The 21,657-nt window shown below is 51.9% G+C and overlaps 7 protein-coding genes and 1 pseudogene across 8 annotated transcripts; 5 read left to right on the top strand and 3 right to left on the bottom strand.

Moving 5' to 3' along the window:
- Positions 1-268: 268 nt before the first annotated feature.
- M431DRAFT_71741 (hypothetical protein) lies at positions 269-1,807 on the bottom strand (the record flags this gene model as incomplete). Its single annotated transcript, XM_024921945.1, has 1 exon — positions 269-1,807. The coding sequence occupies one exon, from the start codon at positions 1,805-1,807 to the stop codon at positions 269-271; it is 1,539 nt and encodes a 512-aa protein (XP_024780728.1).
- A 1,263-nt stretch (positions 1,808-3,070) lies between these two features.
- M431DRAFT_202867 (hypothetical protein) lies at positions 3,071-3,788 on the top strand. The gene has a single exon (XM_024913350.1). The coding sequence runs from the start codon at positions 3,151-3,153 to the stop codon at positions 3,604-3,606; it is 456 nt and encodes a 151-aa protein (XP_024780727.1). The 5' UTR covers positions 3,071-3,150; the 3' UTR covers positions 3,607-3,788.
- On the top strand, positions 3,637-4,819 carry M431DRAFT_71278 (hypothetical protein; the record flags this gene model as incomplete). Its single annotated transcript, XM_024921878.1, has 2 exons — positions 3,637-3,769; positions 3,855-4,819. The coding sequence occupies 2 exons, from the start codon at positions 3,637-3,639 to the stop codon at positions 4,817-4,819; spliced, it is 1,098 nt and encodes a 365-aa protein (XP_024780726.1).
- Positions 4,820-6,044: 1,225 nt separating this feature from the next.
- Positions 6,045-8,857, top strand: M431DRAFT_202814 (hypothetical protein). Its single transcript, XM_024913348.1, has 5 exons — positions 6,045-6,198; positions 6,270-6,356; positions 6,416-6,492; positions 6,576-8,461; positions 8,531-8,857. Exons 1-5 carry the CDS (start codon positions 6,140-6,142, stop codon positions 8,717-8,719), a joined length of 2,298 nt encoding a protein of 765 aa, XP_024780725.1. The 5' UTR covers positions 6,045-6,139; the 3' UTR covers positions 8,720-8,857.
- A 583-nt stretch (positions 8,858-9,440) lies between these two features.
- On the bottom strand, positions 9,441-12,482 carry M431DRAFT_202838 (hypothetical protein). The gene is made up of 4 exons (XM_024913349.1): positions 11,767-12,482; positions 11,280-11,706; positions 10,981-11,193; positions 9,441-10,918 (listed from the first exon to the last, which is right to left on the bottom strand). Exons 1-4 carry the CDS (start codon positions 12,015-12,017, stop codon positions 9,716-9,718), a joined length of 2,094 nt encoding a protein of 697 aa, XP_024780724.1. The 5' UTR covers positions 12,018-12,482; the 3' UTR covers positions 9,441-9,715.
- Positions 12,483-15,721: 3,239 nt separating this feature from the next.
- Positions 15,722-16,300, bottom strand: M431DRAFT_202791 (hypothetical protein). Its single transcript, XM_024913347.1, has one exon. The coding sequence runs from the start codon at positions 16,172-16,174 to the stop codon at positions 15,788-15,790; it is 387 nt and encodes a 128-aa protein (XP_024780723.1). The 5' UTR covers positions 16,175-16,300; the 3' UTR covers positions 15,722-15,787.
- Positions 16,301-19,064: 2,764 nt separating this feature from the next.
- On the top strand, positions 19,065-19,802 carry M431DRAFT_538187 (annotated as a pseudogene; the record flags this gene model as incomplete). The annotated part of the gene is made up of 2 exons: positions 19,065-19,174; positions 19,195-19,802. Coding segments are annotated over 2 exons (487 nt in total), but the record flags the coding sequence as incomplete, so codon positions are not given.
- A 70-nt stretch (positions 19,803-19,872) lies between these two features.
- Positions 19,873-21,368, top strand: M431DRAFT_71986 (hypothetical protein; the record flags this gene model as incomplete). The annotated part of the gene is made up of 6 exons (XM_024921974.1): positions 19,873-19,996; positions 20,080-20,425; positions 20,505-20,633; positions 20,759-20,888; positions 20,960-21,198; positions 21,269-21,368. 6 exons carry the CDS (start codon positions 19,873-19,875, stop codon positions 21,366-21,368), a joined length of 1,068 nt encoding a protein of 355 aa, XP_024780722.1.
- Positions 21,369-21,657: the final 289 nt, after the last annotated feature.

Genomic DNA, 21,657 nt, shown 5'->3' with positions numbered 1-21,657 from the left:
ACATCTTAGCTAGACCGTTCCATTTATATCCCACATAAAACAAAGAAGAAAAAAACAATCTCAGTTCATTAGATCATTACCCGCCAACGCCATGCTTTCCATTGTGAGGCTCAAAGACGCTCTAGGCCACGCCCAGCGCCGCCCATCCGATCCCATCTGATCTGTCAAGCCTGCAAGAATCAACCTTGCACATGAATACCCACAACTCCACACTCAAAATGACACAGCACCGGAAAAATGCAGCTTGCTCGGGCTGAAAGAACAAGCATCACTGCTGGGCAGACTTGGCGTCGTTTGGAGTCATCAAACGCTGGCCCTCCTGCAGCATCCGGTTCAGTTTTTTGTCAATAGCCACGGTCTGTTCCCGGACCGCCTCCTCGCGAGAAGCTGCCTCGTCCTCAAACTCCCTCATCATTTTCCGCTTGTTACGCCTAACCACCCTCATTTTATGCATAATCTCGGAGAACTGCTCGGCAAACCAGTCACCCGCCTCTTCCCAGTCGTCAAAATCCATGTTTGCAAACATGAGGCGCTGCTCCTTCTCGCTCTGGCGCATACCCTGCTCTATCCTAGCGACGCGGGCCTCCACAGTACCTGCAGGAGCACCTGAACTAGTCGGCGTTGTCGCCTTAGAGGGGTCAAAGTCGAATGGTTCTTTATCGAGATCGGCGTAGGCCATGTTGCTGAGAGCCATGTCGTCGTAATCGAGACTTCCTCGTCTACGTTTCTTGTCTTTGGGCGCCGCTGGCTTAAAAGGTGGAATGGTTGTTGTCATGAGGCGCTCCAGCGCAGCTCGATGTGGTGATAGAGGATGCCCTCTTACTCTCGGAGTAGCATGCCCGTCTTCGCGGCCACCCACAGTGGATGTGCCATCGTCCTGGTCTCCATGCTCCTCTTCGTAAGCTGCCCCCTCTTCATCTTCTACCTCCTCTAGGTCTCTAAATCTGGCCATTGGGCGAAAATCGTCTATTCTATCTCTCATCGGCCGCCCTCTGTTTGCAAAAGCAGGTGATGTGCTCCTCTTTTCTCTGTCGTCGTACTCAAACTGTCTCGGCCTCGGCACATGTCGAACCTTGATATCACGCATGGGCAAGACGGGCTGTTTCTCTGGCGATGCCTCTAGTCGAGCGTAGGTTGGTCGATAGTTTCCAGGTGGTCTGCTGTACCCATTGACGGCGGTTCTATTAAACCCATCGTTCATGTATGTGGATGCGGCGTTACGGTGTCCATTAGCTGGAACTACTCTCATGAGGAGGTCTTCTCCGAGCTGAAAGGCGGCACCGTCATTTGGGAGAAATCTCCTATCAAAGTTGTAGCGGGGGGCAGGTCTGGTGATGGCGGCCGGAGCAGCGATAGAGACAGCAGGAGCCGAAGCAGTAACGACTGTATTCTTCTTATCCGGCATTGGTTCGTGATCGGCTTCGGATGGCTCGTACTGCGGCGTTGTTAGGCCAGAATTCATAAAGCTGTCGCCTAATTGGGAGCCCGTAAATATGTCCATGGGGCGATGTTGGCTGGCTGGGGACTGCGAATGGGATCGCTGCACCGACTCGGGCGGCGGCTGGCTAAATCTCCGCTGATGTGCGCTGGGCTGGCGAGCATTGGCTCCGGGGACAGGAACTCGAGCGCTGTCCGCCAATTCCCTTCGTTCTACAGCCGACGAGAAGGCTGGCGGAGCAGAGCTCTGATAGCGCTCTGGCTCGCGAGTCTGCTGGACTGCCGCATTCCCGTTGAGGTTTCCATTGGTGTTGACGTCGGCATTGGACTTGGCCCTGACTTCGTTGTCGGATTTGAGGCGTGCAAACATCTGCAGCCGGCTCGATCGCTCCTTCAACGAGGCCGGCATTTCGCTGGTATTTCCTTTTGCTTATCTCCCAACTCGAAACTGCGTATGGTTCAGATCTTTGTTTTGCGCCGGCACAAATGAATTGGAATCGCCCGTCGTGTCGAAGAATAAAAGCCTCGCACCAGTGAGGGGTAGCGAAGATGAGAAGGAAGAAAATTGTTGTGCGGCCGAAAGGATCGCGAAGACGAGGAAGGAGATGGGGTTGGCGGCAGGTTGGGCTTGGGAAGCAAGGCGCGAGCGGTGACAGTGCCCGCCGCAAGCACAACAAAAAAAGGGCAAGAAATAGAATCAGATGCGAAAATCTGAATAAAGATGTCCGAACAAGAGAAGAGAAGAAGAGGGGAAAAGTACAGAAACACTCAGAGACTCAGAGAGTGAAAAGTGAGGCCGCAATTCTTCAGCCAGCCCGAAAGAGAAGCGCCTGCAAAGAAGAAGAATGAAAACAAAACGCCGATGATGCCCGATCTAACTCAGATCCAGCAGATCAAGCGCCGGCGATGCTGGTTTTGAAACACGGCGCCTAAAGGCTGTGCCGCCATTGAGCTTTTGCGCGTCTGACGGGAGCAAGAACAGGCGCGCGCAGTCAGGTGACGCGGTGGTACGGAGATACAAAACACAAGACAGAAGATACTAGCCACAAAGTACCAAAGTCAGAAATCAATTTGGAGACTGTACGAGTAAAAGAGTCTATGCCGTCATGAACGAGAACGATTCGAGATAAGCTCGCACGGCTTACGGAGATTGCTGCTAATACGACTCCGCTAGATTGGCTAGTCTACCAAGTTACGTAGGAGGGACAGGGAACCGCCCAGTGCCGCGGCATTGCTGGGTGCCATTGCTGGGTGTCATTATGTACTCCATGCTGCTAAATTCTGCGCTATTTGCTCTGCCCGTGGCAACTCTGGGACTTCGTATTATCCCAATATTCTGCGAGTACCTGTCTATGCTCGTTTGTACTGTTCCATGCCCGGTTGCTTCGTATTATACCATTGGGTTCATAGGGCCCCGTGCGCAGTCTCGTTTTACGGCAACATAACAGCACGGGCATACGAATTCATCTCCGCCACAATTCGGCACAGCTTCCACCAACATGCTTCCAACAGCGCGGCATGTAAGAAGACCTGCTCGGTACTCGGAACCTGAGATCGTCCCAACTTGCGGCACTAACTCGCCCCGGTTCTTAGCAGACCCAGCGCCGGCCTCTCTCTTTTTTTCTCCCTACGTAAGGTCCATACTTACATACAGTATGGAGCACTGCACGCCGGCTCAGCTGCAGGCAAGGTCAGGTCTCAGCTCGTCCCGGGATGTCTTTTTTTAAGCTCCAGGCCATTGTTTTGGAGCCCTTTGCAGCCCTTTTGCCGCCCTGGCGAGCCGGTTCCAGGTTCGAAAAACAAGGTTCAAGGGCTCCCTGGCCTGCCTCTCCACCTTGCCCAGGCCTTGGCAGTAACTCGTGCATTGCATGGCTTTTTACCAGATTCTGCCTCGAAGCGTGTGACCATGGGCTCAGCATCTCTCCAGCCTGTCGACCCACCTCGTGCTTCCACCTCTTCTTCAAGCTTCACACCCATTCATCTCTAGCTGCGGCATGCGTACCGTATGATTGTCCCTCGTCAAGATTCCACCTGCACCCAAACCCGCGTCCTTGTGACGGCAGGCCATCCTCTCTGTCTCTGTCCCAGCATATATACCTCGGATCCGTGTTCGCGACTGTCCATCGACCCTCACGCAAGTTTTTCTTAGCATCCAGCCGGGGGAGATAGACAGTCATAAGAGATCGCACATTTCGTTCGATGGCGTCACCTCCGCCAGAACCCGGGTCGAGATTGGTATCCGACTCTCCCTCTCCAACCTCAGCCTCGGCATCGGCCTCATCCAGAGCAACAGCATCAGAGGCTCGCCAACGCCCAGTGAGAACGATCCCTCGTAAGGATATGCAAGCAGTCTATTGTGCCGGCGGCTCCGGCCTGAGTGACTGAGTGCTAATCTTTGTCTCTTCGACTCCATATAGCTTGGGTTGCCGTCCGTGATGGGCCCTTTACCGAAGAGCAGCTCCGGTTGCTAAATCCTCCTCAACCTTCTGCAGCACCGCAGCGCAATGCCATCCCCCAGCCCTCCCAACGGCGGATGTCAAAAGATGGATACTCTTGGGAAGATGACCCCAAGTTGGGCTCTCCGCAAAACGAGCGCGGCCGGATACCACACCTGTTCAAGTACGGACGAGCCTCAGCACGAGGAAGGAAGTGGGATCATCTTCGATCTGCCGAACCCGTAATTGTCTCCGCCCAGCAATCCGCCTATGGACAGCCGACCACTTCATGGGCGGATTTCGTTCAGTCGTCGGCTTGGGGACGCCCGCAGGAGAGCCATATCATAGACATTGAAGCCCTCAATCAGCTCCAACCTGGCTACAGCAGGCCAAACGAGATGGCTTTGCACCTACCAGACAAAAACCACGAGCAGCGACACAAAAAAGTATTCTCCAACCGCTTGTGGAACCACTTTATGCGCAGCTCGCTCTCTCCCTTGCTCTTCCGATTGACTGTTATTATCATGTCTATGATAGCCCTAGGGATTGCCGCAAGGATGTTCGACCTCGAAGACAAGGCGCTCGGCGAGAGCGCTGAGCGAACACAGTCCATCTTTGCCATTGCGGTGGACTCGGTAGCCATTCCTTTCAACGGGTATATGATATACGATGAGTACACAGGGAAGCCCCTCGGCCTGCGCTCGGCCCGTTCGAAAATGTCTCTCATCCTGCTCGATCTACTCTTCATCATATTCAAATCAGCAGGCACCGCTCTCGCCTTTGAGCACGTCGTCTACCACACCTTTGGCGACCACATCGTACGGGGGCTAGCCAAAGCCCTCGCATCCTTTATGCTCCTTGGCCTTCTCGCATGGACCGCAAATCTCTGTGTCAACATCTTCCGGGTAGTAGAAAAGTTGGGGGGTGGCGATGAGCAGCGCATGTGACAGGGCCAACCAACAGTGGGAAAGCACAAACAGCGTGTTTTGATTTTTAATTTTTAATTTCTTTGAGCGTTTGTCAGGTCAGGGGATTCCAACGGCGTCAATCGGTGGCTTACGAAACTTTACGACTTGAATGAAGTTTATGAATGGTTCCAGCTGTCAGTTTGAAAGGAGTAGCGCTACAGTAGTGTGTATATACCTTCAGCTAGAACTACCTTATATCAATACATGTACATAAGGAAACATGGGGAAAAGAAGAAGGAGAAAAAACCCAAGACCCATCTTGTTTAGGTAGGCAGCATGAAGCCGAATGCCGTGTGAATCATGATGAGTATATCACCAATGGAGCTCCTGTTCTGTACACTCAACTGCTAAGGGGGGATAGGGAGAGCTGCCTGCCGGAAGGTTTAGCGGCTCAGTGCTAGCCTGCCTGCCAGGTAGCCGCCTAGCCGCAGTATCACAGGGAGGAAGTACCTACAACTACAGAGAGCACTTCGATCTATTCATTTATTCCAAGGTGCGCTGAATGATTCACGCTTGGCCTTTGGACTGATAGAATCTTAGATTGAAATTGGTCATGCAAAAAGCCGTAGACACTTGATTAAAATAATGAGATGCAAACAAGATGAGATGCGGTTGAGATCACTTTGAACCGCTGAAACGCGTCCCGTCTTATTCGAGCCCGTCTTAGTAGTGCATGCGAGAGTAATAAGCCAAAAAGGCGGTTGAGCAGGGCAGAAAGCGGCGCTATTCCCCTTGTGGCTGCAGGCCTGCCTTGCCAAGGAGCCTTGCCTCAGCAACTCGAGCTTTGGGTTTGACTGCCTGATCCCTCATCATTACGTCTGTTTGTCTATCGACTCCTCAGCCTCCCTTCTCTTTCACTTCTCTCGCCGACTTTCTTCTCCTTTTTCTTGCATCTCGTCGCAGCGAACCGGCCGAGGGACTCTTACACTCCTCCCTCCTCCATTTGCTCGCGTCGAGCTCAACTGGCCGGTGGTTTGGTTTGCTTCTAATCGAGTGACCCACTGTCCGTCCGGCTGGTGCGTGAGCATCACCGCTGACTTCCGCTGCCTGAGCTGAAGGGCTCTCCCCGAGGCTTCTTGCAACGCCAGTGCAACTCCAGTGCAACGCATCAACCACGGCGTCTTTCTCGGTCCTCACCGACGCAGCTCTCGTCCGCCTCTTCCGCCGCGGTAATCCCGAGCCAACACAGGCGATCCGGCCGCTGCGTGCATCGTCGGCCAATCCACCCACGCGAGCCGCAGGAGCATCACTCTTCACCCCGCCTTGCCGCTTCTCGACAGGGCTCGATCCACACGCTCCATGATGGTGGCCAGAATGGGAATGCCTGCGGTTCCAAACCGCGAGGACATCAAAGCAACGTGAGTCGTCGCCCCATGGTGCCAATCATGGCAACGTCGCCGGCGTGACATGACATTAACTGCCCCTGCAGATGGAAGTACCTGGAGGATGGCATCACCCGCATCATGAACGACCTGGAACAGGGCATGGATATGCAGATGTATATGGGGGTCTATACGTATGTTGTGTCTTTTCCCGTCCTCACACGTCCACGCCCGATTGCTCACATGGTCACAGCGCCGTCCACAACTTCTGCACCTCGCAGAAAGCCGTCGGCCTTAGTGGCCCTACCATGACAACTAGTCATCGCGGAGGTTCGTTGACATTTGCATCTCTCTCTCCCCACCGAGTCAAACGCTCGCTAACTTGTATCCCGCTCTTCTTGTCGGCTGAACAGCTCACTTGTTGGGTGAAGATCTCTACAACCACTTGATTAAATACCTCCAGCGTCATTTAGCGGACCTCGTCCAGGCATCCAAATCCCACACAGACGAGGCTTTGCTAGCCTACTACATCAAAGAATGGAACCGATACACCGTCGCTGCCAAATATATTCACCACCTGTTTCAGTATCTTAATAGGCACTGGGTCAAGCGAGAAATCGACGAGGGCAAGAAGAACATATACGATGTCTATACTCTACACCTCGTCCAATGGCGCAAAGTGCTGTTCGAGCAGGTCTCAGAAAAGGTCATGGACGCCGTTCTAAAGCTGGTGGAGAAACAGAGAAACGGCGAGACCATCGAGTACGGCCAGATCAAGCAGGTCGTCGACTCGTTTGTGTCCCTTGGCCTGGACGAGGCTGATCCATCCAAGTCGACGCTCGACGTGTATAGATATCACTTCGAGCGCCCCTTCTTGGCAGCAACAAAGGAATTCTACCAGGCCGAGTCCAAACAATTTGTCGCTGAGAACACTGTCGTTGAGTACATGAAAAAGGCAGAGGCGCGGCTGGCAGAGGAGGAAGAGCGCGTCAATATGTACCTGCACCAGGACATTGCGCTTCCTCTCAAGAGATGCTGCAACCAAGCTCTTATTGCCGATCATTCTCTGTCTCTGAGGGAAGAGTTCCAGGTGCTTCTAGACAACGATCGTGAGGAAGATATGGCTAGAATGTACAACCTTTTATCCCGCATCCCCGACGGTCTTGATCCGCTCCGCACCAGATTCGAAACCCATGTCCGGAAAGCAGGATTGGCCGCCGTCCAAAAAGTTCAATCGTCTGAGGGTGATAAGCTGGAGCCCAAGGTCTACGTCGATGCCTTGTTGGAGATACACACCCAGTACCAGGGCTTGGTGAAGAGAGCCTTTACTGATGAGCCCGAATTCACCCGGTCTTTGGACAACGCTTGCCGCGAGTTTGTCAATCGAAACGAAGTCTGCAAGTCTGGGTCTAACAAGTCACCCGAGCTGTTGGCCAAGTACACGGATGTCCTCTTGCGCAAGAGTACCACAAGCATCGAAGAGGCCGATCTGGAGCGAACCCTTTCCCAGATCATGACCGTCTTCAAGTACATCGAAGACAAGGACGTTTTCCAAAAGTTTTACTCCCGCATGTTAGCCAGGAGATTGGTGCACAGCAACTCGTCCTCGGACGATGCTGAGACCAGCATGATCAGCAAGCTAAAGGAAGCCTGTGGGTTTGAATATACCAACAAGCTTCAGCGCATGTTCCAAGATATGCAGATCTCAAAGGATCTTAATAAGGAGTTCCGAGATCACCTAGAGACTGTCGGCAATGCCAAGGCTGTTGACTCTACATTTTCTATCCTGGGCACAGGTTTCTGGCCATTGACACCACCAAGCACCCATTTCGACCCGCCTCCGGAGATTTCCGCCGAGATTGAGCGATTCGTCCGATTTTACAAGCACAAGCATGACGGCCGTAAGTTGACTTGGTTGTGGCACCTGTGCAAGGGTGAGATCAAGGCCGGTTATTGCAAGAACAGCAAGACGCCCTACACTTTCCAGGTTTCAATCTACCAAATGTCCATTCTCCTCTTGTTCAACGAGAAGGACAGCTACTCCTACGATGACATCTCCAGCGCCACCCAGCTGAGCTCTGAGGTGCTCGACCAAGCCCTGGCCGTAATTCTCAAGGCAAAGGTGCTGTTGATGGATGGCGGCGATAAGCCCGGACCCGGAAAGTCTTTCCGCCTCAACTACGATTTCAAGAGCAAGAAGATCAGGGTGAACCTCAACCTTGGCGGTGTCAAGGAGGCAAAGCAGGAGGAAGTCGAGACGAACAAGACCATCGAAGAGGACCGCAAGTTGGTATTGCAGGTATGTTTTGAATCTACATCCAAGCCCTAACCCCCATAGCCGTAATGATGCTAACATTCCGTCCAACAGTCCGCAATTGTTCGTATTATGAAGGCGCGAAAGAAGATGAAGCACACCCAGCTTGTGAGCGAGACCATTAACCAGATCCGGTCTCGGTTTGTCCCCAAGGTCGGCGACATTAAAAAGTGCATAGAAATTCTCCTGGATAAGGAGTATCTGGAGCGTCTGGACGATGATGAATTGGGCTACTTAGCATAAAATATTTCTCTCTTAACCTCCGGTAGAATTCACGGAGCTTGTCAACGATTATTCTTCATTCTTCCCCCTTTTCCCCCTTTCCCCTTCGATACAGGCATGTCTCTATCCACATCTTTTTTCATCACTCAGTCGGTCATTCATGCGTAGATTCAGGTCATATTGGGAATGGGATCAGCTGGAGTGGGCATGGTTGGTTGGGTTGCTTTTTGTTTTTTTGTGTTTATTTTTCCTTTAAACACTTTGCTTACATGCTTGATTTTTTCATAATTGGCGAATTATGCCCTAGCTAAACAGAGCATTATGCGGCCCAGCAGATTATAAGCATGGACTTTTCGACGAAACGAATGCCCCCCCCCCCAACTGTGCGAGATTTCCATATGTGTTTTTTGACGTGTCTTTTTTATTTCTTTCAGTTCGCTTTGACTTTTTGGTAAACCATTTTGCATGATGGGATTGTTGTGATGGTTGGGAGGTCTCGGGAAGGGGTAGATGGTCAAATAAACGGATGTAGTTATTAAATTGTGATGCACAAACTGAATAGGGTCGACTTCAGTATTTAATAAACTGCTAATAAATCACCAAATCCATCGAATAAACAGAATAAAGAAGGAGCTGAATACTATATGCATGGCTGTATAAATAACTTTCAAGATCCCATTCTCTCCTTTTATTTCCAAAAAATAAATAGTCATTCAAATCCCATCCATTACCGCCCACCTTCCCCGTACTTTCGTAAACTACAAAGCAAATAAGCCTCCCTTATGGTTCTTCTTTAATCTTGATTTTGACATTGCTTCGTACTTGTTTGTGTGTGTGTATGTGTGTGCTCTTCTTGATTTTTCTGTTTTGCACCACATCTTAATTTCCATCCAATGTCCTGTTTCCCGTGTTTCATCATTTCCATCCCATGTACATCTCATATTTTCTTTCGTCTCTATTTGTCCAAATCATATTCCTCTTTAAACTGTCATGCATGTGTGAAAGCCCAGATACCGCTCAATCAGCTCTTTTGGTCCCGCCATTGCCAACCAGCGTCTCCTCATGAAACCCATCATCAAACTCCCTCGGATACTGCGTCAACGGAGCCGAGGCATCAGCGCCCGAAGACCCCGTTCCAGGCCGATCACTGTCCGCCGCAGAAAGAATGCTCTCACTAAAGCTCCCCTGCGTCATGGGCCGGTACGCCTCGGTCGAGTTGCCGCGCGAGGCCAGCATGCTGACGAACTGGTAGTCCTTCTCGATGGGGCTCGTCGGCATCGACGCCGTCTCGTCGGCCTTCTTCTTGCCCCAGCCCGCGCCCCATCCGCCATTCTTGCGCTTCTCGCCGGCCCAAGACGCCCAGCTTGCCATGTAGGCGCTGGCTCTGCTGCTTACTGTCTCTTGTGGTTTGTTCGCGTCCCCGTTGATACCGTTCATGCTGTTTCTTTTGCTGCCGTTGCCTTCGGTAAGTCTAGCGGTTTCTTCATTACGACGGCGCTGTGCCTCACGCATCTGCTCCATGTCGTTGTACAGCCTGTTGAGCATTGTCGACGCCTTCTCCCGCCCAGCGGCAAAGTTGCGTCCAAGGATGTCACGGCCCTGTGCAAAGCGTTCGTCGAGATGAAGCTCCTTTACCTGCTCTGCTATACGTCTCTGGACGTCCTCGATGGAGAGGCCGCCAGCCATGGGGTGTCTCGGCTCGGAGACGGCAAATAGGTTCGTATCGGTGTGTGAGTCCCACATGCGGTAGTTTTCAGTTCGTGCCCACGCCTCAACCCAATCAAGCCCAAAGTCGACGGCGGGATCGCTCTCCGATGTGTTGCGGCCAGCATTGGAGCTGCTGATGAGATAGTTGTGGAACTTGACGGATGATATCAGACCAATGATGTAGCCTTCAAACTGGGCTCTAATGTACTCTTCGCTTCCCACGTATTTCATCGTCTTTGGCGTGCTAGGATTAGACTCGTCCCAGGTATCGTTGACCTCCTGGGTCAAGAAGTCGATCCATCTCCTGTCCGCCGCAGTCAAAGACAATGCCTGCCTCAGAGAAGGCGACGTGATGTTGATGGTGTTATCATCGAGGTTTATAATGATGTCGCTGTAACGGTCCTTTTGTTGGAGAAGTAGAGAGTTGGTGCTGCCGACAAGGTAGGATTTTGTGCCGACATCGGCCAGCAGGTCGAGTTGCTGTAACGGAGTATAGGGGCCAAATATGCTTCCCTAGAGTTGGTTTTTATGTAAGAAATGGGATTCTTTGGAGAGGGTACATGTTTGGTACATACTTTGCCAAATATCTGTAGTGGGAGGCCCATGTATGTCAGAAGCGAGTTGCGATTACTACTCTGCAAACTCGTCGGCTGTGCAAGTTTCTTTTCGTGGCTGTTGAGCTCGGGATCTGCGCAATCTTGGAGGTTACGAATGAGTCCGGGTATCAGTGAAATGAGAGAAAATTGGACCATGCATAACCGATCGCATCTCGAGCCGAAGAAGAGCATCTGGATTGGCCATTAGCAAGTCTATTCTTTGCAACAAAACCCAAGCACCATTCTTTTAAATGGGCCTGTAGAGAGTGGTCACCAACCTTGGGCTGAAGAAGACAGCATTTGAGTAGCACCAGGGCCTGCCATTTGAACTCGTGAATCAGCTCGCGCAGACTCATGCCCAAGTACTGGTCCCGCTGCGCCTCTTCTTGCAAAAGGCCGCGACGCTTTTCATCTGCGAGACTGTCCTGGAACCCTCGCAGGATATCAACGTCTGTAAACTCGCGTTGGGCAAACCATGCTTGGGTGACTATGCTGAGACGCTGCCTCAGCATGCCAAAGAACTGGGGGCTATCTGCGATGACGACAACCGCTTTCTGCACGGTTGAGCGAGTAACATCGGCAGGCCGGTTGATGAGCTGCGAGGAATCGAGCTGGCGAGTGCATGATATGCCGAACAAAGACGTTGCAGGTCCGTCGTCGGTCTCGGGCCGCAGCAGGGTAAAGTAGGAAAAGTCCTCCTCCGACCTAATCAACAACCTTCAAGTCAGCAAGCAGCTCTCCAGCTACGATACAAGGACAACATACGCATGCGCTCCGTCACTCAGAGCCATGAACGGCAGCAGAGTCCATCCATACTTGGCGGCCGGGTCAACGCCCTCCTCGGCTCCAAACCAGCTCTCGACCTCTGGACCCCGCGCATGATGGAAACCAACAACCGTCACCAACGGCGTAAAGCCAGACACAAACGGGGTGGTGGGTATCGTCGGGGTAATTGGCGACAAGACACTCTTGAGTTCGAGCCCATTGGGCGGGACCTTGATTCTCTCGGTGGTCATGGTTCAGCTCCCCGTGGGATGTCAAGATTTGCTGCAGCTCGGCGCCGCTACAGCGATGCCATGCGCTTCCAAGGAAGTTTCCAGTCACCGACTCTCCGGGGGGCGCAGCTCGCGGACGTCGTTCGAGTTCGGAGGGGGATTCGGCCGTTCTGTCGAGGTTTGGTTTTGCTTGGATATGCGTTCGAGCGGTGGGCGGGCAAAGCAAAACGGGCACAGGCAAGTCGGTGTGGCGAAAAGGCGGGATTCCAAGATTGACACAGGCTGGAGTCGTTGCCAGGACAGTAAGCCGATCGCAACTTCAGACTTGCTTCGGCTATTGCTCTGTGACGTGATGGAAAGCCTGGTGCAAAAAGGACAGGATCAATTCGGCTTTTGCGAAGTCCAGGGGGGAGACCCAAATGGTCGCGCGTCCGGTCTTGCTGCAAGGTGAATTGGCAATGGCGGGGGATCCCTGGCAGCCTCAAGAGCACGACAAGGGTGGATGAGGAGACGATGGGCTGGCCTGATGCTGAGAAGCAGCTTCAATTGCGTTCGACGCAGTGAAGATGCAGGATATCAGAGGAGGCAAGGGCCTCTATATGCCTCTGTAGGTGGTGTTGAGAGCAGTCTGGAGAGGTGAGTGAGTGGCTGGTGACGGGCCGCATAAGTTGAAGTTTATTGTCCAAACTCCTGTTGGTGAGACTGAACCTTGAAGTGCTGACTTTCTTTGGTAGGGCCCGCCACGCAGAGCTGGTACACTGCCTTAGTGCTGGCTCTGCAAAGAGACGATCCGCTGTACGGTCCACTAACAAAGGTACATGGAGACGCCAACTGAACTGCCGGGAGTTTGATGTCGCTGTCGACTTTAGTAGGGTAGGTGGGTGCACATGTTAAAAGTGCAAGTTTGGAGACTTTTTTTCAAACCGGCATCAAGCCAGAAATCAACATTGCCTTGTATCTGGATAGATGCATTACGTAGGTACAGCTACATGAAGGCATGTGACGGTAGCATTCAGTTGTAAACGCTGGCCAAGTTATATCTTGTTCCAGTGCTCGAGAAAATCATCACCGATCCATCTCCGAGCGAAAGACAAATAATACTGAACAAGCAAATAAAACAAACCACACCACACCCATGCACAAAAACACAAAAATCCCATCTTACAGGCCGACAGGATTCCACGTCAACAGCAGCCTGCCATCCCAAAGCCTTCTTTTTCCTGCACGATCTCTCTTGGCTGCAGCCCATGCAGGGATGTGCCAGCGAATGGCAGACCCGGATGCTGGTCTGCCAGCGTGTCTTGCATTGCATTTGCGAGCCATGCCCGCCTCTTTTCTCCTTCTTTGCTCTTCCTTGAGTTTCTTTTGCCTTTTCCCTTTTTTCTGCTTCTTTTCCTTTTTGCCACTATTCATATGTCATGCTGAACCCGGATATCAGGGTTCTTCTTGTTTCGCCGCGTGATATCATGGGTTATGAGGTATTGTCATGTGGGGTCGTTTGTCGTACGTACATACAGGAGTGGCATCGAGAGAGGGTACTTGGCCAGACCGCACATTTGGGCTGCATGTCTCCGAAACGACCTACTGTATCTGCTCTGCTGCATTAGAGAATCAGATGTAGAAAAAACCCCAGTCATGCTCAAGGTCCAATTCCCCCGTCCCGTCCCGACATCGCGGATTCGATCACGCACCCAAAACGAGCCAGATGCATGTAGCTACCAGTAAACTTACTTATTGTTTTGCCCACTAGAAATGTAGATAATTGCAAACCTGGAGACGCTATCATGGGAGATGAGACGTACGAGAAGCTCGATTCATCATGTCGGCGAGATGCGTCACCCAAGAATGCCCAATTCTCATGGCGATGATGTAACCCGGTCACCTCGTGGTCCCTCTGCGTCCAATCTTGATGAAACAACCAGCCGAATAGCTACATACACCGAAATGGAAAAGGCCGCAGCAGTTATCACAGATGTAACGTGCAACAACATCTCATCTAATTTGTGGAATACAAGACAGACTGCTATTATCTGGTTTGTCACCCAGGGGCATATAGCATCCTACATATCCTACCGTGTGGTATCATCTGATAACAGGGTAGTTGCTTGAAGCTCAGAGCAAACGTCAACGCCTAAAAAAAGCATAATCGTTATAAGGATGTACACAATATCTTGGTCCGTCGCATCATCAAATGGAATTACATATAGACATCGATACTCTAACGAGAACCAAACGTCTTTCACACATTGAAGCTAATCCTCAAATCATGACGGCCCGCAAGATTTGAAACAAAAAGGGCAGACAGGGCACTCGGGGGAACAAACATAGCTCCATATTACTGATGAAACCTGCACCCAGCCGTGAACAAAATGAACAGGGGCCCCGGGAAGAAAAAAAGAAAAAAAGAGTGAGCACAAGGTGCCGGAACGAGCGGATGGATTCCGCATTGACTGTCCCGGTATGACAGAGAGAGAAAACACTGGAGCAAATTTTTGCTATGAATAGCCTCGATGGGAAATGGGTATGCGGAATATTATCCGGTGTCCGTGCTCGGTAGGCCAGGGCAGCTCTCTAGGTAGAATCGCGTCTGCCAGCATCAAAGCTACAGTGATACCAATTTCGACGGGACTTCAACATCAGTTCTTCGCGTAGGAAGAACCATTGTCCCAACCACGTACACGTAGCCCATTGTCACATCTATACGAGGTACATCCTTCTTCCAAGAACTTCAGACACACCGTCCCACAGCCAAGCAAGCAAGCAGGCATTCCCGGAACGACTCCCAGGAAGCACAACTTGGATAAGGCTGCGAGAGGCATCCTGGCACGTGGGAATCATAAGCAAAAAGTGGAGGGAAATCCCGAGGGATAACCCGTTAAAGTTTCCCATCATGCACGATGAACCGTGCGGCGCAGGGCAAAAAATCCCTACTGCTAGCTGGAAATCGTTGGGAACAAAACCTCAACAGCTCTCTGGTGGGAGAATAGAGTATGATAAACCCTAGGTGTGATTTGCAGCGCCAAACTCACCGAGCTCCCGATCTGCCATGGCTCGCCTCTGTTAACGACAACCGACATCCAGGATGAACTCCATACACCAGACGAGTAGTACATACTAGTGCCAACACTAATCAGGGGCTCCGTCTCTATCCGCTGTAATCATTGTCATCTCATTAATGAGAATGAGTCGCCGTTGTGCTATTAATTGTCGAGGGTAAAGCGCTCTATTCCGCGGTGATACTAGCCTACGGGCCACCGGAGGCCAAAGGAGCAAACTGCCGCTGAATAAGAGGCCAAGTCTCCTTGGCTTGCGTGTTAGCCATCGGCTGCATGTTTGCGACATGCCAAAATGGAGGTCTGCAGACAGGGATAATCTGAGACTTTGTTAGCTTGTAAACGCCTCTTGGACGGAGCCGAGCGGCAATTCTGGAACGCTTCCACGCTCTCGCACAGCATGGCCCCAGTCAGCCAAAAGGGTGGCTTTTGATGCGGGATTTGCCAGTGGATGTGTGAATGTGGATTGAGGCGGCGCTGTGCTTCCAAGCAATCCCCACAGGCTGCGACCAAAGACATCAAGCCATTCCATTGGGGCAAGCAGCCTCGACGGGCGCCTCGTTTCTTGGTGTCGTCTCAAGGGGCGAGCTCTGCTTCTGCCAGGTGAATTGGCTCTTCCAGTGCAAGGCTGAGATTTGCCCATTCGATGGCCGCCTGAATCCTTCACATGCCATTGGCCCATCTTGGCCAGATAAACACACCACCCGGGCAAGGCAAGACGAGCTATCGAAAGGGCCGTCACATCGAACGGATTGGCCAAATCGAATCTGGTTGGGTGAAGATGGCTGATTGGAGAAGACTGACGGCGAAGACATCACCACGTGCGTTCCCTGTCGGAGCTGGCAAGCTGGGTCCAGGGGGCTCCCCTGAGGTTGCTTGCTGTTGAACCCCCCCAAAACAAGCCACCGAATTCGATCCAGCAGCGTCGCACCGCGGACGAATTGCAGCCAAGACGCCGTTCATTGGTGACGACGATCGGCGGCGGACTGACTGTTGCACTCCTTGTTTACTCCGTAGACCACTAAGAAATACTTGCTCAGGCCCCGTCCTTGTAAAGTATGAGGCGATGTCGTAAGCTGCTAAAAGCTGCCGGCGGGCGCCGACTAGGGGTAGGCGGGGAGCCATGTCGAGAGATGGGTGTAGGCATTGACTCGAAGATCGCCATCTAAACGGATCAATCTTGGAGCTGCCGCGAGGGTTTTTGAAGAGTAAGCCGGTACGAAGTACGAGATTACGTGCCTGACCAAGGTCAAAAAGGTCGAAAAGACATCAATTGGCCATCAAGGATCCAGGGTTTGAAGTGGTGAGGCTGAAGTACATGTAATCTTGTCTCCGAATGGACCAGGGTCTTTTCATCACGACGATTATCACCCAGCATTAAAATGGAGCCCCTTTGTGATCCGAAATGAAAGACAATATGCTAAGCTTTTTCTGCTGGACTTGACGGTTAACGGGAAGCGCCAATACCAAGCACGAATAGCACATGAACGAGTTCCGGAGAGTGCTAGGTAAGGTATATAGGATGGAGTCCTCAGCCCTGTGATCTTGTACGCTGCATCGTACGAGTCCAGCTAGTAATATAACTTTCCATGAACCGGAAGCGCCGCGCTGTGCATCGTAAAAAGCAAACTTCGGCGTCCCGAGAAACAGCTGAGATTGCGGCGCCCTCATGGTCGCGGCCTGGGATTATTTTAGAACACGCAAGGATACATTTGCAGACCATGGAGAGGTCCGTCCTGACCCTGCTCTCCCGAGGACCGTGACGCTGGTATTGCTTAAATTATTCTGGTACCGACACGCTGGCAGTTGTCAGACGGATTGGGGGCCACGAATGCCGCATGGACGTTTGCATCACGAGAGACAAAGAAGATGAAGGGGAACAATTGTCAAGCTGAAGTGTAATTTCAATATTGTCTGGTGTTGACCGTAATAATGCTTGGACAGGTACAGGTACAAGGACACAGCTAGGCGCACGTGGCCTCGGCAATTCCTGGATCGAGTGTCGTTGGAGAGGATGAAGCAGCTATTGACGGCGGTAAAAACAAATAAAGGCAATATTAAGTTTGCTATCAAATGTGATGATAATTTTACAATGGCGTATCACACCTCTTTATTATACACGATTGGATCAATATACGATATGGAATGCAGAATCGCCCTTTGTTAGTGCTGGCAGCACACTCGTCGCCAGCGCCGTGCTAGCGAATTGAATCCAATCGCTTCGAGCCTTCTCCTGCATCAAAAGGACGCTGCTGCACGCTGGTTGGACGCCGCTGAAGGAATTTGCTGGGGTACTGGGTCGGCTTGTGGGGTTTCAGTGGTCAAAGGCCCTCTAGCGCCGTTCGCACAGGCCCCTCCAAAGCAGCTTAGGGCTGCTCATTCAGTGTTTCTTTGGCGAGCTGCGCGCTCATGCTCAAGCCGGACAGCGGCGAGTAGCCGGCAATGGCATGGCGCTGTGGGGACGCTGGAAACGGGGGAAGCGAAGGTCGTTGATAAGGCACAAGGCAATCGGATCAGGTGTCGAAGACTCGGTGTCCCGAGAAATGAAATTGGATTTGAATGGGCGCCGCAAGTTGATCCATCACTCCATCACCCCTGTGGGCCTTTGTTCTCTGGGCGCTATTCGCCGCCCAGCTGCGATTGATGCTGCAGACGAGACACTTGAGGCGAGAATCGGGATGGCCACGAGCTGTGTGTGTATGTACTCTATGTACACGCTCGCAGGCGTTTGGTACCCCGTGCCTCACAAGTTCAGTTGTCGTTCGGGTACCTTCAATGGGATAAGAACAAGGCAAGGGAGCGTCAAACAGCCGCAATGCAAGGTTGCTGAAACCGCATCAGGCACACGCAGCCGCGCAACGAATGGGCCGGCGCAAAAAGATCAAAGCAGCATAGCCTGCTCGAGAGTTTGACACCACCTGGGATTAGAAAGCCAAGCGCGGACCGGGACAGCTGAGAAGGACGAAGGAATGCAAAGTAAAAATTCAATGGGCACAAGTTACAACGGTGTAGAAGGGCGGTCGAGACGCGATAGCCGGGTACCTGCTCCGCCGGCGCAGATGCTGCAGGGCGCATGTATGCACAAACAGGTGGGCTTCCACTCAGTGCCCCATACGACCACTTGCACCGGCGATAACTCGAGATTGGCACCAAGGCTTCCGGTCGAGTTGTTTGGTGCTACGCTACGGTACTGTGATTGTATAGCCGCTACGGGTATGAATAGGTACAAGGCGGTCCCATTTTACTCCGTATTCCAGATCAATGGTAGCGATACAAGATGGGATTGGGATGGGGGGGTTCAATAGCCTCCATGGAAATGTGTGCGGATGGCTCAACACCCCTTTGGCGACCCAGCAGCATCAGGCGGCATCAGAGTTGCATTTCCAGCTGCTCCTTTGGCTCGTCTGCTGATTGACTGACCTGTTTGTTTGTCATTTGCTTATATAGTACTTTTGCGTCGCCAATACGAAAACGCACCACAATGAATGTACGAGTATGCACATTGCCGTGCAAAGAGCTATGCTGGCTTGAACCCAGCCGCCCCTTGTCCTGGTCAGAGCAGAAGCCGGTAGCAGTACTTGGCAGTGGCGGGCCAGCGCCGTCATCTTCTGGTAATCTTCTGCTGCTTCGCCGGTACCAGGTACTCGCGCGCGCAGCTTGGCACCTCGAGTCGGTAGCCAGAACGGCCCGGCTCTTGCATCGAATCCTTATTAGGCAAACACCAAAAAAAAAGCCATCAGGCGAATCCCCTCCCCGCTACCTCAAGCCATCCTGCGTGGCCGCCCTGCCTCAGAAATTCGCTCTTGTGCCACCTTGAAAGCCTTGCTGGGTGAATGATTCATTCATCCATCCATCCAGCCAGTGCCCAGATGATCCGGGTCTCGTGTCTGTACCTGTACCTGTACTGTGTTGCTCGCTGACGTTCCAAAAACACGGCTGGGGTTCCAGGCCAGGCTCTTCTTCTCTCGCCCTCCCACCCCAGCATCACCGCCGCTCGACGCCAGTAGGTGCCACTTGTTCCGCCCGACCTGTCATCATTTGGCCTGCTACAGCCACGCCCTAGGCTGTATCCACCACCTGGAGCTTGGGATTGGATTGGATCCCATGCTTCTCTGCTGCGAGCTTGTGCTTGTACATACATCCAGGCACTCGCACATGTCATGTACGGGGTAGCGCTCACTTTCACACGCCTCAAAGCCTGGCGTGCACGGTCAAAGCCTCAGCTCCTCCCGGCACTCTCCAGAGCAGGAGTCCAAATCTCCTCGTTCACGAGGCTGCTTCCGCGCGCCGAAACTTGGACCGCCCTTTGTCGCCCCGGCCCGGACATCTGACGCCTTTCATCATTGGCAGCCTACCGACTTCTCTCCTCCGGCGTCATCATCAACCCTTTTCGCCCTCTTCACCTTTCCATCAACTCCCCGCAACCTGCTGCAGCTGGTTCTGCTGCTGCACTTTGACACTGACCCTTCCAACGACATTTGCCGCCTCCGCCGCCGCCATTTTCTGCCGAACACTCCGCTAAACTCCAGCCCCCAGCTCGAGCGACTCTATCTGAAGCATCCCGACTTTTCGTTTCCATTTTTTCAACCCAGCAGCAACTACCTAGAGAAAGACGAAAGAAGCAAAGGAGAAAAAGAGAAAGAAAGAATCGCCGGTCGCGTCGTCAACCGTTTCTCCCAGTGTCCGCTGCTTATGCGTGTGTAATTGGCTGCATGGCAAACCCACCTTTTGGATCCAAATCGCTTCGTCTACCGATTCGTCAAGTGCTTAGAGAACGCCGACAATCTCGCCATCAAACACCAAAGAGTGCTGAATCGCCCAACATGGGCGGATGCATGAGCTCCAACAATGATGAGGTAGAGCAGAAAAAGAGGAGTCAGGCTATAGATAAGGAGTTGGACGAGGACTCAAAACGGTTACGGAAAGAATGCAAGATCCTGTTGTTAGGTATATCTCCCCCCGGGATTGGCGGTCCCTGATGTCGTTGCGTCCCAATCGCTCACCCTTTTTTCTTTTTCTCGCTTCTCTAGGTTCTGGTGAGAGTGGCAAGTCGACAATCGTCAAGCAGATGAAAATTATCCACCTAAAGGGATACTCAGAAGAAGAGCTCTACAACTACCGACCGACCGTCTTCAAGAATCTAGTAGAATGTGCCAAAGCCGTCATAACCGCCATGCAGCAGTTCAATATTGAGCTTGTGCAGGAGGACAACAGATCTTTTGCCGACTTTTTAATAGACTACCAAGCGGAATCTGGTCCGCAAGCTCACATCGACCCCCAGGTGGGACTCGCTGTGCAGGCAATATGGAGTGACCCGGCCAAAGACCAGCTGATGGAGCACCAGACGGAATTCTACCTGATGGACTCTGCCGAATAGTAAGTTGCAATGAAGCGTGGCTGGCGACGCGCCGTCTGGTTTGCTACTTTGATTCTAACCATGCCGTCTTTTTCTCAGTTTTTTCCAAGAAGCAATGCGCATCGTCGCGCCCGATTACTTACCTAACGAGATGGACGTATTACGCGCCCGTACAAAAACTACCGGCATTTACGAAACGCGTTTCCAAATGGGCCAGCTTAGCATTCAGTACGTCGCACCGACAACTATTTTGCCATTTTTTCTTTCCCTTTCCCATCTTCTTTCCTCTTTAAGCTTATCCCGGAGCTCCATATTTGCATTGTTTAAACAACGGGGCTAATGTTTCCTTCTAGCATGTTTGATGTCGGCGGGCAAAGGAGTGAACGAAAGAAGTGGATACACTGCTTCGAGAACGTTACATCAATCATTTTCTGTGTTGCGCTCAGCGAGTACGATCAAGTTCTTCTAGAGGAGAGCAGTCAGGTAAGCTACGAGCGATTGCTGCGTGACGTTGATGGTGTTATTTGTGGATAGGCTAACCTGGCCGAATACAGAACCGCATGATGGAGAGCTTACTACTCTTCGATTCCGTCGTCAATTCACGCTGGTTCATGAGAACAAGTATTATTCTGTTCTTGAACAAGGTGGATATCTTCAAGCAGAAGCTGGGCCGATCACCTCTGTCCAACTACTTCCCCGACTACACAGGCGGCCTCGACGTCAACAAAGCCGCCAAATATCTGCTGTGGCGATTCAATCAAGTCAACAGAGCGCATCTCAACCTATATCCACAGTGAGTAAAGGCGCAAATGGATTCTGGAATTGCTTTTTAGGCCGCTGGCTAACGTGACTGTCAATCCTAGTCTTACCCAAGCTACCGACACATCAAACATCCGACTCGTTTTTGCGGCGGTCAAGGAGACTATACTGAATAACGCACTCAAGGACTCGGGTATCCTCTAAGCTTATGCTGTCCGAATCTTTGTCATTAATCTACCATACACCAAAATCCGCTTCGGGAGATGAGGCGTGTATAATACGGCGCGAATTTACAGTGCGCCTACCCGCCGATCCATATTGACCTGGTTCACGCCATGCATTTCTCTCTCCTAACGGTACATGGGCCCATCCAGCCGACATTTTCTTTAACATCGACATTACGCTCTTTTCTTTCCTTTTTTGCGATGCGACGAAATCCCCTCTAAGGGCTGATTTGGTTTTTCGACCCAAGAGGTCTGAAGAACATTGCACC

This window comes from Trichoderma harzianum (assembly GCF_003025095.1).
Source record: "Trichoderma harzianum CBS 226.95 unplaced genomic scaffold M431scaffold_1, whole genome shotgun sequence".
In the NCBI taxonomy this organism is placed as follows: domain Eukaryota; kingdom Fungi; phylum Ascomycota; class Sordariomycetes; order Hypocreales; family Hypocreaceae; genus Trichoderma; species Trichoderma harzianum.
The sequence above is the reverse complement of the archived record's forward strand: the minus strand, read 5'-3'. Positions and strand labels throughout refer to the sequence as shown.